At 44.2% G+C, this 12385-nt stretch overlaps 1 protein-coding gene across 2 annotated transcripts in view; it reads right to left on the bottom strand.

Moving 5' to 3' along the window:
• Window positions 1-12385, bottom strand: part of TPH1 (tryptophan hydroxylase 1) — a 391357-nt gene that overhangs the window by 62905 nt on the left and 316067 nt on the right. For both annotated transcript variants that reach the window (XM_086956069.1, XM_086956070.1), the window contains one exon: window positions 10735-10870. In XM_086956069.1, the coding sequence (XP_086812195.1) occupies window positions 10735-10870 (136 nt within the window). The remainder of the gene's footprint in view (window positions 1-10734; window positions 10871-12385) is intronic.

Below are 12385 nucleotides of genomic sequence, written 5' to 3'. Positions count from 1 at the left end.
CGGCGATAATTATCCTCGCGCTAAACGCACGTAACGATAATTATCGCCGGCTGTTGCTGATAGGCCCCATAGTTTTGTAGTGTTAAAATAATTATGAGAAAATCATGCCTTGTACCACTCACTCCCCACCGGTGACTGAAGTTTATAGCTGTATAATTATATGCACTTGTAGCAGACAATTTTGCAGAGGTAAAACCATTCACACCTGTCAGAAATCCGTCTGTGATTTCCCGACAGGCCATTTTCCTTTTATGACTCAGGTCTGATATACCTGGGTTGTTATGTGTAGTTTATCAACGCCATGAAAAGGACCCTTAAAAAGTGACTGTCGGACAAGTGAACATACATTACCCGCCTCCCTGACTCGGGATGGTCTGGGCAGTGTTTATTGGCGGGAGATGAGATTATGCAATGGAGATTAGCTCCACTAGCATGTCCTTAAGCAGTGTCCCATTGGAGCGCTTAATGTTAGTCTGAACACTCAGCTCTTTCCACAGGACTGAATCACAAAGCCACTTGAATACATCCAAAGTAGATGTACAAATTACTTAATTTACATGTGCAAGATGTTCACAAAAGATGAACTTGTACTCGTAAATCTATTCACTTATGCACAATATGAGCCTGCAACGGTACTATGTTGCCTTGTTGAGAATCCTACTCCAGGCACATGTAATTAATATCCCAGGCTGTGGATGTACTGAAAATGTAGGAACATTGACAAACGAGTGTGTGAGTAATTTTCAAGTTTGTGGGACTTCACAAACCTTTTCCAATCCAGTCCCCCATGGAAACAGTGATTTCGTCTTGGCAAGGGCAGGAGTAAACCCCTGTCCATGGTTGGAATGGGAATTCAACGCTCTCAGAATTGATGGAGGTGTAGGGTAGGAGGTTTCTCCACATGACAAATATTTTCCTCAATGAGAAATTAAAATTATTAAAGCGCAGTTGCAGACACGAAAAGGCTTATCTCCGAATTCACTAATGTTTTCCAGGAGTATTTCTGGAGGCCTTTGACTGTCACAAGTTTCCAGCTGTAATATGGGAAGTCTTTGGCCATGAGTCCTAAAAAAGCAGCAAATCTGAACTTTTAGCAGTACTCGTACAAACAGGTGCAGATTTACTACTTTTTGTAATTTATAGGCTTGGCCATGAACATACCTAGAAAGCTGCATCAGTTGCAGAATCCAGGCATAATAATTGCAAAGTCATGTTTTCACATTTCTATTTCCCTGAAACACAATTTCTTAAATTGTACCTGCTCTGGGCAAAGGGAGCTTTGCTATTTTTTTTTTCTTCTGGGCAAAACATTTTTCCACCTTGAGAAACCCACTGTCCACTCTCCTTCCATCCTGAAAGGGGATTTACTCTAGTAATTTGCTTTAGCAAATCTCCAACCATTTTCAGGTTTGGAAAGGGTCAGAAAAGAGTTTGACAATGGCCACAAATTCAAAATTTGTGGACAGTCACCCACTCTTAAGGCAAACCATACCTTGTATATCCCACTCGTCACCCCTTAAGTCGATTTTACTAATGCCCAAATCATTGTTGGGAATTATGGCTGCTGCATGTATAGCTTACTGCTTATGACTCTGCAAATGTGGTGGAATGCTTTTCCAAACATGCTTGCTCTTAGTCCATCTCATGGGAGGGGAGGCTGGCAGTCCTTGCAGCATGCTGGAGTTGTTTGGAGTGATGATTCACCTGCGTGGATAATGCACTTTGTGACAGTGCTCCTACAACTCCTCTCATGTAATTTGCATTTGGATATTGAGTATAACTTCGTTCATGACCCACAACCTTCTTTTGATAGGCAATTGTGATACAACATTGTGGCAGCTAGGACCTTGCTACACTGGTCTATGTTTTCCTCTGCAAAGAACAGTTACTTTCCTTAGAGTTTCTTGCAGGACATTAGGAACACATTCTGAAAGTCGAGAAACAAACATTGAACTATTTTACATTTCTTGTATTTTTAAATAAATTTTTCTACGGACTGCAAAATTGATGCTTTATTCTTTATATTGTTCCTAAAATGGAATAGGAATGATTCCTAATGGAGGTTTATGTTACATATGGTATGTATGTATGTTCATATATGTATATGTGTGTGTGTCTCTCTCTCTCTCTCTCTCTCTCTCTCTCTATATATATATATATATATATATATATATATATATATATATATATATATATGTGTGTGTGTGTGTGTGTGGGTGTGTGTGCGTGTGTGTGTGTGTGTGTGTGTGTTTGTGTGCATAAGTGACATGAGTCAAGTAGAAATTTTATGACAAGACCGGAGGCTCCTATTATGCTTTCTAATCTTGCATTTAATTGCACAGCAGCCAAGATAAGCAAAAACTACAGTTCCCAGAGGGCCAGAGAACAACTGGGCCATGGGAATGAGAAAAAACAAGAATACAGTAACCAATCACAGAGGACCTATTAGATAAAGGCCCTAACTAACTGCGTAGCTTCCTCTTTTCTTGCTGCTCGCAGTCAGATAAGTGCCTTTATCTACGCTCACAGTATTATAATTGTTATTTAACTGGTTTTATGACTGTTTAATGTTTTATTCTGCATATTTGTAAAGCGCGTCCTCGCGCTTCTGCTTTGACGCTCTTAGCGTGTAACTTTGCGCTCCGGCGCCTCTTCCTCGTTCCCCCCCCTCCCCTTCGGGAGTGCTTGGTTCCTTCCTAGCGTGCGCTGCTCGCGCGTCTTCCCTAACTTCTTTTACCTCAAGAAGGTTTCTTCGGTCACCGACTGCTCGACGCAACGCCTCCTGCTCTTGGTCTTAACTTCCGTGTGTGGAGCCTTCTGACGCTCATTGCTCAGCCCGCCTCCTAAACACGCCCCTGCCCTTCATTTAACCCTCGCTTACCTCCCGTCTATTTCTGTTGTCTCTGCTGTCACAACCTGATTATGGAACTCGACAGTTCCTCTGAGGAGGTCCCTGCCCAGGACTCACAGACATTCAAGAAGGACTTGAGTAAATTTATTAACAATTCAGTTGAAACGGCTGTGGAAGTCTCTATGAAACGAATGTCTAAAAATATGGAGAACTCCATGTTAAGCATCATGTCCAAAGTATTGGCCCAATCTGCGGGGGAAAGCAGAAAGAGAAAGGTGGAACACTCTGCTCAAGCTCGTGTCTCTAAAAAAGCGTCACTGACTGGCGAGTCTACCTCGCTCTTGACTGAGGACCCAGTTCCTCCCAGGCCTCCTTCCAAGGAGGGGTTTGTTGGTTCCGAGGGCAAGCGCAAACAGAAAGACAAACATGCAGAGTCTCCTAGGAGAAAATTGGTAATTTCCACCATATTGGACACAGATGATGATGATGATGCTAATTTTGATGACGCTGATCAATTAATTGACCTTTTTGACACGACTGACCCTTCCACCCCCACTCCTAAATCTTCTCATTTGGATTCTTTTTCCTTTGACCCAGTTTTTGACTCCGAAGGTTTTCCCATGTTCGATCCTTCTACAATTCGTCACCCCAATTCAACCGAATGGCTCCCTTCCAACCATGTCGGGGAATACATATCTTCCAGATTGCGCCTTCCTCTAGAGGCCCCGGTAAGAGCCAGGCTCAAATCAGAATGCCCTAAGCCTGCTCTTCCCGACAAGATAACTTTGGTTCCTTCCATTGACCAACCACTCCTGACCTTCTTTTCCAAGTTTGGCAAGGACCCCCGCAGAGGGGTAGACAAAGTCTGGTCCACTTGCCAGGACAAGTTGCTGGACATTGTGGGCCCTCTAGCCCGTATTTTTGATTTAGCGGAAACCTCCCGCTTGGATGGTACTGACCTATCTGCTGAAGAAGTTTCCATGTGGGCCCAACGCGCCTTCTGTCTTTTGGGAAATGCGAACTCCGCAATAACACATGAACGTCGCAAGGGTCTCCTGATCAAGTTGGATCCCAAACTCTCGAATCTGGCACCCATGGATCCCGGCCCCAAGGCGAATGGTCTCCTGTTCGGAGAAAATTTGGTTTGTGACCTAAGTAGATTCGTTTCTACCTTCGCTTCTTTGGACAAAGCTCAGCAAACAGTAAAAAAGGTTTTCGCCCCTCGGGTTTTTGGACGGGCCGGCAGAGGCAGGGGCCGCTCTTCCGGCCGTCCCTATAACCAAGGCTCCAGAGGTGCGTCCAGTAACAACCAAGACTACAAGCCTCAGTTTTACCCCCAACGTGGCCGTGGCTTCAGAGGGAAAGGTCAACGAAACTATCGCCAGAACTCCAACCAGCAAGGTAAGCCTTTCTTCTTCCTCTCCTGTGGGGGGTCGTTTAAAACTGTTTCTTCAAAAATGGTGCACTCTCAGTTCAGACCCTTGGGTCTTAAACACTGTACAAGGCTACCTAATCGAGTTTCTTTCCCCTCCCGTTCAATCTACTCTCCCCCCCCCACTCTCGTCTTTTCAACGCTCATGGCCTCTCAGATCTCAACAGAAATCGAGACCCTACTCCTAAAAAGAGCAGTTCAGATTTTTCCCTTCGACTCCTCAGGCTTTCTAAGCTCCATTTTTCTTGTTCAAAAGAAAAACAAGAAGCTCCGCACGGTCATCAACTTGAAGTGGTTCAACCAGTTTGTAGTTTACCGCCATTTCAAAATGGAGACCATTTTGCATCTGAGGGACACTCTTCGCCCACACGACTGGATGGTCCGTTTGGATCTTCAGGATGCTTACCTCACGGTTCCCATTCACCCCTCACAATGGAAATTTCTTCAGTTCCAGTGGGCAGGTGTCAACTACTGTTTCACCTCTCTTCCCTTTGGCTTATCATCCGCGCCCTGGTGCTTCACAAAGCTCTTAAAGCCAGTGGTCGCCTATCTCCGATCTCTTGGCATACGTCTAATTATTTACCTGGACGATATCCTCCTCATGAATTCCGACAAACAGTCTCTCCTCTCCGACCTGCACTTGACTCAGTCTCTTCTTTTGGACTTGGGTTTCCTCATCAATTCGGACAAGTCCTCTCTTATTCCGTCTCAGAACACGGAATTCTTGGGTTTTCTAGTGGACTCTGCTGCAGCGTCCCTTCGCCTTCCTCTCTCCAAAGTTTCCAAGATCAAAACGGAGATCATGTCCGTTCTTCAGTCCTCTCTTTTGTCCCTCCGATCCCTTGCGAGGATCGTCGGTCTCCTCTCCTCCTCCATTCAGGCCATATTCCCTGGCCCTCTTCATTATCGCGCTCTTCAGCGCTTAAAGATTCGTCACCTTCGGCAAGGCCTTGCTTATTCGGATCTCGTGGCTCTAGATCCAGAATCCCGCACCGAGCTTCAGTGGTAGACAGACCATTTAGATGCGTGGAACGGGCGCACTATCTTCGCCACTGCCCCAGATCTTGTCTTAGAATATGATGCAAGCCTGTCGGGTTGGGGCGCCCGATGTGGACCAATCTCGACTGGAGGTTCATGGTCCGCCGAGGTGTCCAGGTTGCACATCAACTGTTTAGAGATGCTTGCTGGTTCCTTTGCGATCAAAAGCCTTTCAAAAGACAGGATCCACTGTTCTATCCTCCTTCGTATGGACAATGTTTCTGCGGTCCGCTACATCAACCATCTCGGCGGAACGAGGTCCAAGCCCCTGGCGGACTTAGCAAAGAGTCTGTGGGAATTCTGTCTCGCCCATCACCTTTCTTTGACAGCAGGGTATCTCCCAGGAGATCTCAACAGTGTGGCGGATTGGCACTCGAGATTTCTTCGAGATTCCAGCGATTGGAAGCTCTTTCCATCCGTCTTCCTCTCTCTTTCCCGTCTTTGGGGATGTTACAGTGATTTTCAAATTGTTTACTAATTGGCCAGACAATACTGTTCTCTCACTCAAAATGTTATCTGCTAAACTTACCATGTTATCGTGTCTAGTTTCCATTAAGAGAGTTTCTGATGTTAAGGCTCTTGATGTTTCTGCTCGCCAATTCTCTCCTACAGGAGTTCTATTTCAGATACGCAGAAGTACTAAAACTCATTTGGATTCAGTGTTTTATCCTTATTTTCCCGCTCATCCCAAATTGTGTGTTGGACAATGTTTAAAAGTGTACGAACAACGTACTGCTGATCTCAGAACGCCCTCTCATTCTCAACTCCTTATTTCCTTTCGTAAGCCCCATCTTCCTGTCTCTTCCCCTAACCTTGCCCGCTGGGTCCGTTGGGTCATGTCTCTTGCCGGTATTGATGTCTCCGTTTTCGGGGCTCATTTAGCCAGGGGAGCCATGGCTTTTACAGCCTTTTGGTCTGGCTCTCGCCTGGAAGACATTCTGAGATCAGCAGACTGGTCAAATGACAGTATATTTCGCATGTTTTATTGCAAACCTGTTCATACTGTAGCTTCTGATGTTGTTGATATGCTTTAAACAAGCATAATAGGAGCCTCCGGTCTTGTCATAAAATTTAGATTTTTCTAGTATTCATGACGGAAAATCTTAATTTTATTAAAGACACGGAGGCGAGTATTATCCCGCCGCAACATTATTAACATTTGTTCTCCCTCCCTACAGCGAATCCAGCCCTGCCACTGGCTTCATCTTAGGAGATCTACCCTTCGGCTCCTACGGTCCTCACCTCCAAGTTCTCCCTCTCCAGTGCTCCTGGATCATCCTCCTGGACTCCTGTTTGGTCTTCTTCCTTGGATTCCTCTGATACAAGACTTATGTTCCTGGACTTTGGCTATATCCTTAATTTTATTCATTTTCCCTTTGATTAATGACTATTCTTGATCTGCTCGCCAGCGAAAAGAGGAAGCTACGCAGTTAGTTAGGGCCTTTATCTAATAGGTCCTCTGTGATTGGTTACTGTATTCTCGTTTTTTGTCATTCCCATGGCCCAGTTGTTCTCTGGCCCTCTGGGAACTGTAGTTTTTGCTTATCTTGGCTGCTGTGCAATTAAATGCAAGATTAGAAAGCATAATACTCGCCTCCGTGTCTTTAATAAAATTAAGATTTTCCGTCATGAATACTAGAAAAATCTACATTATCACTCAACTAACACTGACAGTGCAAGTGGACGAAGCTTAAGTTTCAGAAATTACAAGTTCCATTAATTAATTAATTAATTGTGTGCTTATATAGAGCTGGAATCACTCCCGAAGGGGTACCTCCGCGCTTCGACCGCTGCGAAACCCTTCCTGGCTTCCCTGAGAGATGGTCCCTTAAGGGGTATCTCCAGGGTGAGACCAGGCATCCCCGGCGGTCTGGTGGGGCCATTAGTGAAGATGAGGCAAGCTAGTGCCCAGAGTTGCCGAGTGTGATCGCAGATCAGAGTGGGCACCGAGGCGAGAGAATTATCGAGTCCGCTGACCCTGGTCCAGAAACCTGCCGCGTCGGGAATCGAACCCTGGTCCCGGGCCGTCCTCTGCTCTCGGGTCTGCCGCCTCTAACCAGTGAGCCAAAATACAGAGAGTTGGTTACACAGTGAGATTGCTAAAACACTCAGTAGTCTATCAAGACATACATGCTCCATAGAAGTGATGAGTCAGAGTGGTGGAGTCCAGTGGCTTTTTTCTCTCTTACCCACATTCCTTTCCCTTGTATCTTCCACTGGTCATCATAGCCTCATATCCTTTTGTATTTGTTGGTCACTGTAGAAGTGGTTAGAGATAGAAGAGTGTATCTCTACCATGTTGGATCCAGAGAAAATGTTCAGTGCTTTTTGACATTTGTGTAATTGTGACACACAATTATGCAGTAACAAATGCCTTTAACCCTAGTAGATATTATTTTTTGGATATCTGACTAGTATAAGTGCAATAATTTACGTCCATAATCATACATTTCTAGCCTAAAATGGCTTGGTGAATCAAGCCCCTTTGAGTGTTATGTAAATTCAGATATTTGGAGAAATGCATTGCCTTAGATCTGCAAGTGCAGAGTCTAAATTTATGTTGTGCCTCTGACTATCTACAATAGCCAGACCCCTTTTAGAGATTAGGTCCAGGCTAGAAATCCATAACTAATTATTAGTGAGTTGTCTGAATGCAGGGTGCATTCCCAAACACTTGAAGTAACTCAGCATGTTATTGACACTGGCGTAGTGTTTCAGATATAAGTTAAACTATTGCTATCAAGGCATTAATCAGGGATCAAGGGTGGAGGAAATAAATAACGTGCTGATCCTGCAACACACTTCCAGTCTTATGATCAGAGTTGCCAGCTCATTATTTTGATGTCACAGACGGTACAAAAATACGGAGTCTCCACTGTCGCCTAAAGCTGTATTTTCAGCACTTATCTGTGCATACCTCGAACAGCAAATATAAATAGAAAGCACTTTTAATTGTGTTCTAGGGTTGCCTGAATGATCCTTGACTGATAATTAAAGGGAACAAAGACAAACAGTCACATTACAAATAAATCCATACTTTTTTATTTATAACCCTATTTAGTGTCAAGACGAGGCCTTTGCAGACTCTTTAACACATGGTTGACATTTCTCTTTTGGCAACCCTACTTTATATTGCTTTTCATGAACTGCATTCTCACACTGCAGCAGTGAAATATAAATGTAAGGAATAGACAGAGTTGGGGCCCAGGGGTTACTGGAACCAGCAAAAAAAACTAAGCCTCGGTAACCAGTTTACAAAGGTATGGAAATATGAAAATTGTCTTTAAACACCTGTGCACATCTCGGGCGTGCCGGGGATAAGACTCCGGACACTGCCCAGCACAGCCTACAGCAGCCTGAGCTGAGTCACACGACCATGGAGGGGCGGGGTGGCCGACTAAAGCCCTTTTCGCCCTGTGGGTGTTGCATGACTGACTGACAGCCTACCCTTAAGGTATTTAAAGTGACTTTGTCATGGTTTGATAAATGTAAGACCAGGCAATCATGTTGTTTCTAAGACTAATTGCTTTAAATTGAACAGTGGACGGAGTTCCACTGCACTGCATACAATGCTGTTTGCAGACGACTGCATACTTTCAGGGCGCAGCAAGGCACCAATTTTCCGCACTTATTCCCCTGGTACTAGAAGTAAGTCAAGCCACTTGCTGTTTTAAATGGTGCGCGGTTCACTCTTCGGGCTCTTGGTGCGCCATAGAGAGAGATGCTGGGCAACAGATTGTTGTACAAACTGCACGGCAACAGCCAATCACTAAGCAGGTCACCTAAGTGAGCACGGGTGCAAACCACACCCCTGTACGTCACCTGCTGCAGTGTTGTGTGCATCTAGGCTACTGAAGCCTATCAGCAGTAGAGGCGGTGCCATATGTGCACTGTGCGCATGTCTGCCTTCACCAGTGCCCTTCTGAGAGAATTACAGCAGTGCTTGCCTGACCATGTGCCATGATTGAATCAGATCGCCTACAGGTGTTCCCCACTCATAGCCATCTTTATTTCCCACCGTTTGTTTGAGGTAAAGACCATGTTTGAAAGCTACGGCTTTCAATTCTTTATTTTCGTATGGCTTATGTTTATGACATGGCACTGGGGACAGGTAAAGAGAATACAGTAGCATGATGCAATGCTTTTGTTAGGCAATGAAACAAAAAGCAGGTAAAATCAAATATCAACAGTCTGTGATAGCATGAACGTGAACAAAGCATGAAATTCCATTTGGAAGATGGCTTAGTGCTAGAAAAACTGTAACAATGTAGTTCAGGATTAGACACAAAGGCATCAAAGTACATGTATGCTTTTATATCAGATTTATAAATAGCGGTTCACAGCACCTGAATATATTTGATGCATGCAGGTTGTAGGGGTTCAAGCGCTCCATTTATTTTAGGCACCTCAAAAGTGAGGTGTTGGGATTTCCATTTATCTGCACTCACTGGGTGCACTATTGTGGTTGTTGAATATACATGCCACTAGGGCAGCTCTGTGTTCCCAGACCAGCACTGAATACATTTCAACTATTAGTAGCAGTGCCAAAGAAATAATGTCAACTAGTGTCAGGCTAGTAGTTTTACTTCACAGATTTAAAATCCACCTAGAAGGGAACTTGGACTTTTCAGAATTCCTGACCAGATTGGGCAATGCCTAATCTTAGCATGTTTTTAAAAAAAAGAAATCTAAGGCTTTTTTAGGAGCATTTTCAAATTAAAGATGCAAGGGGTAATGAAAGCTTTCCCCGCCAACACCCTAAATCATCTACTCGAATCCAGGCACTCACACCTCTCTTGCAGGCCAGACTTCAATCAGCACAAGCATGGGGGGAACCTCGGGACCCAGACCACAGAAGACTGTCCAAGCTAAAACAACTCGACGGGACCAACCTGCTTTACACAAAGGGGCAGAACCCCCATCGAACATCACATCACGACAATCTCACTCTTCGGCAGGGGTCCCCCGACTCCACATTTCTGAGATGCTTTCCCACCTATTTAGAAGGACCATGGACCACCGCAGACCTATCCACTGAGACTGGGACAACCTTACATACTCCTTTTAGACATAATCTCTGGCAGTGTCCAACAAATGTGCGGATAGTGCTGCGAAAGGGCGAAAATCAGTACATACTTACAATTCTCACTATTTCCATCACTTAACCTGGCTTTCTCACTGCCTCACTGACACTCCCTTTTAGCTCCCAAAGACTTTTCAGCCTTCAGCTCTGATTCATCTACCCTTAACAAAGGCAACAAATAACTGTAACGCAATGTCCACTGCTGACCAGTCAGTCTCAGTATAATATCACTTCTTATGTCTGTGCCCTGAGCACAACATCCTGTACAGCATTGTTTTCGTACTGTTAGGAAGGCTGAGCGGGATTAGAAGCGAAAGCGGGATTACTCACGGCTCCGGGGTGTACAGGGGGTCAGAGCTGTGTCTGACATACTGAGTGCAGTGGAACACGCGGAAGGCCAATCCAGCTAAGAAGTCCCTGGGAGACAGGTATCCAGCCACGGGGCGGATTGTGAAGCCAGTGCGCTCTGAAAAAGAGATTACACATTAGTTATTCGTGTGGCGATGAGTGACTTGGCATTCACAACAGTATCTACATGAATATGAAAAAAGGCTCCCACTGTATTCTTTTATTTCACAAATTCCTTTACAGTTTGCTGTTTGTTTTTTTAGTCGAACTTCAAAGCTACTAATAGAATTGTATCATTTTTTTATTGTTTTTAATCCACTAAGGCGAACAAAGAAGCAATACAGGGGCATATTATCAAGGGGGTTTATCTCCGCTTTTTTTGGCTTTAAAAGCCAAGAAAGCAGAGATAAAATTATCTCCCTATTACCTAGCTGTCGCTAACACCAGTTAGCGACAGCTAGTAGGAGATAGCGACCATCTTGGGCCCCACTTTGCATGTCAGTGATATTTATCACTAATGACATGCAAAGTGGGCGTGCCAAGATGTTAGCAACTGAAAACAGTCGCTAACATCGCTATCTCCTATTACCAACTTTTGGAGATATTCGCGCTAAGCGCGAATATCTCCAAAAGCTAACACCTGCCCTGAGCAGTTCTTAGCCATGTTATCCAATGGGAGGTGGATAACATGGCTAAGAGCATTAGCTCGGTAATGCATGAATATCGCGGACTTTTCAGCGATATTCATGCATTGCGGCGATTTTTATCGCATTTGCGATAAACCTTGGTAATACCAAGGTTTATTTGCGGTAAAAATCGCTGCAGCTCAGCGGTAAATTGTTGTCTCTAACCAAGCAATAGCGATAATTATCGCTATTGCTTGGTAATTTGCCCCACAGTCCCCTAAAAGCTTGCCGAAACCTGTACTACGAAGTGATGTCTAGCCGGTAGTACAGGGCTGTAGCAAGTGAGAGAGAAGCTACATTCTGTGTCATCACCGTCATCTGAGCAGATGCCAGAGGCTTTGCAGTACTCATTAAAGAGATATTTGCCATAAAGAGATGTTTGCTTCTTCCCTTGCCAGCAATTTAGTCACTGTAAATCCTCGTACAAAAAGATCTGGTGCCACCATGCTGGTGGTGCCCTACGCACAGGCCTATAATTACTTACTTTAGAACCAGCTCTGTCAGTTTCTAAGCAGCTTTCCTAACCTCGATATAATGCACCTTGAAACTGCATTAAAGCAAGCAATACCCATTCAAGTATCACTATCCTAAAACCATGTTGATTGGATACTAATGAAGATGTAACATTCTAAACTAGGACTGGACGCTTAAAATCCAATCAAGCTTTCAGGATATCCACCTTAAATGTGTAGGAGTTTAATTTACATGCAATTATTTTCAATGGAGGGAATTTGCAAATATCGTAGTCTTTTAAAAAACTTAACATGATTTTAGCTTTTAGAAGGTCAAATATCACAGGACTATACAAAACATATATCATAACACTAGCAGGAGAAGTTGTTCTTTAGTCAAATGTCTCATCTACATCTCAGTCCGTTCTATTAATTTATTCGTAGGTAGTCACATGCATGTTCAATCTTTCCTGACATATGTATTTTCCCTGACCT

This window comes from Lissotriton vulgaris, chromosome 2_1, assembly GCF_964263255.1.
Source record: "Lissotriton vulgaris chromosome 2_1, aLisVul1.2, whole genome shotgun sequence".
NCBI classification, from domain to species: Eukaryota; Metazoa; Chordata; class Amphibia; order Caudata; family Salamandridae; genus Lissotriton; species Lissotriton vulgaris.
The sequence above is the reverse complement of the archived record's forward strand: the minus strand, read 5'-3'. Positions and strand labels throughout refer to the sequence as shown.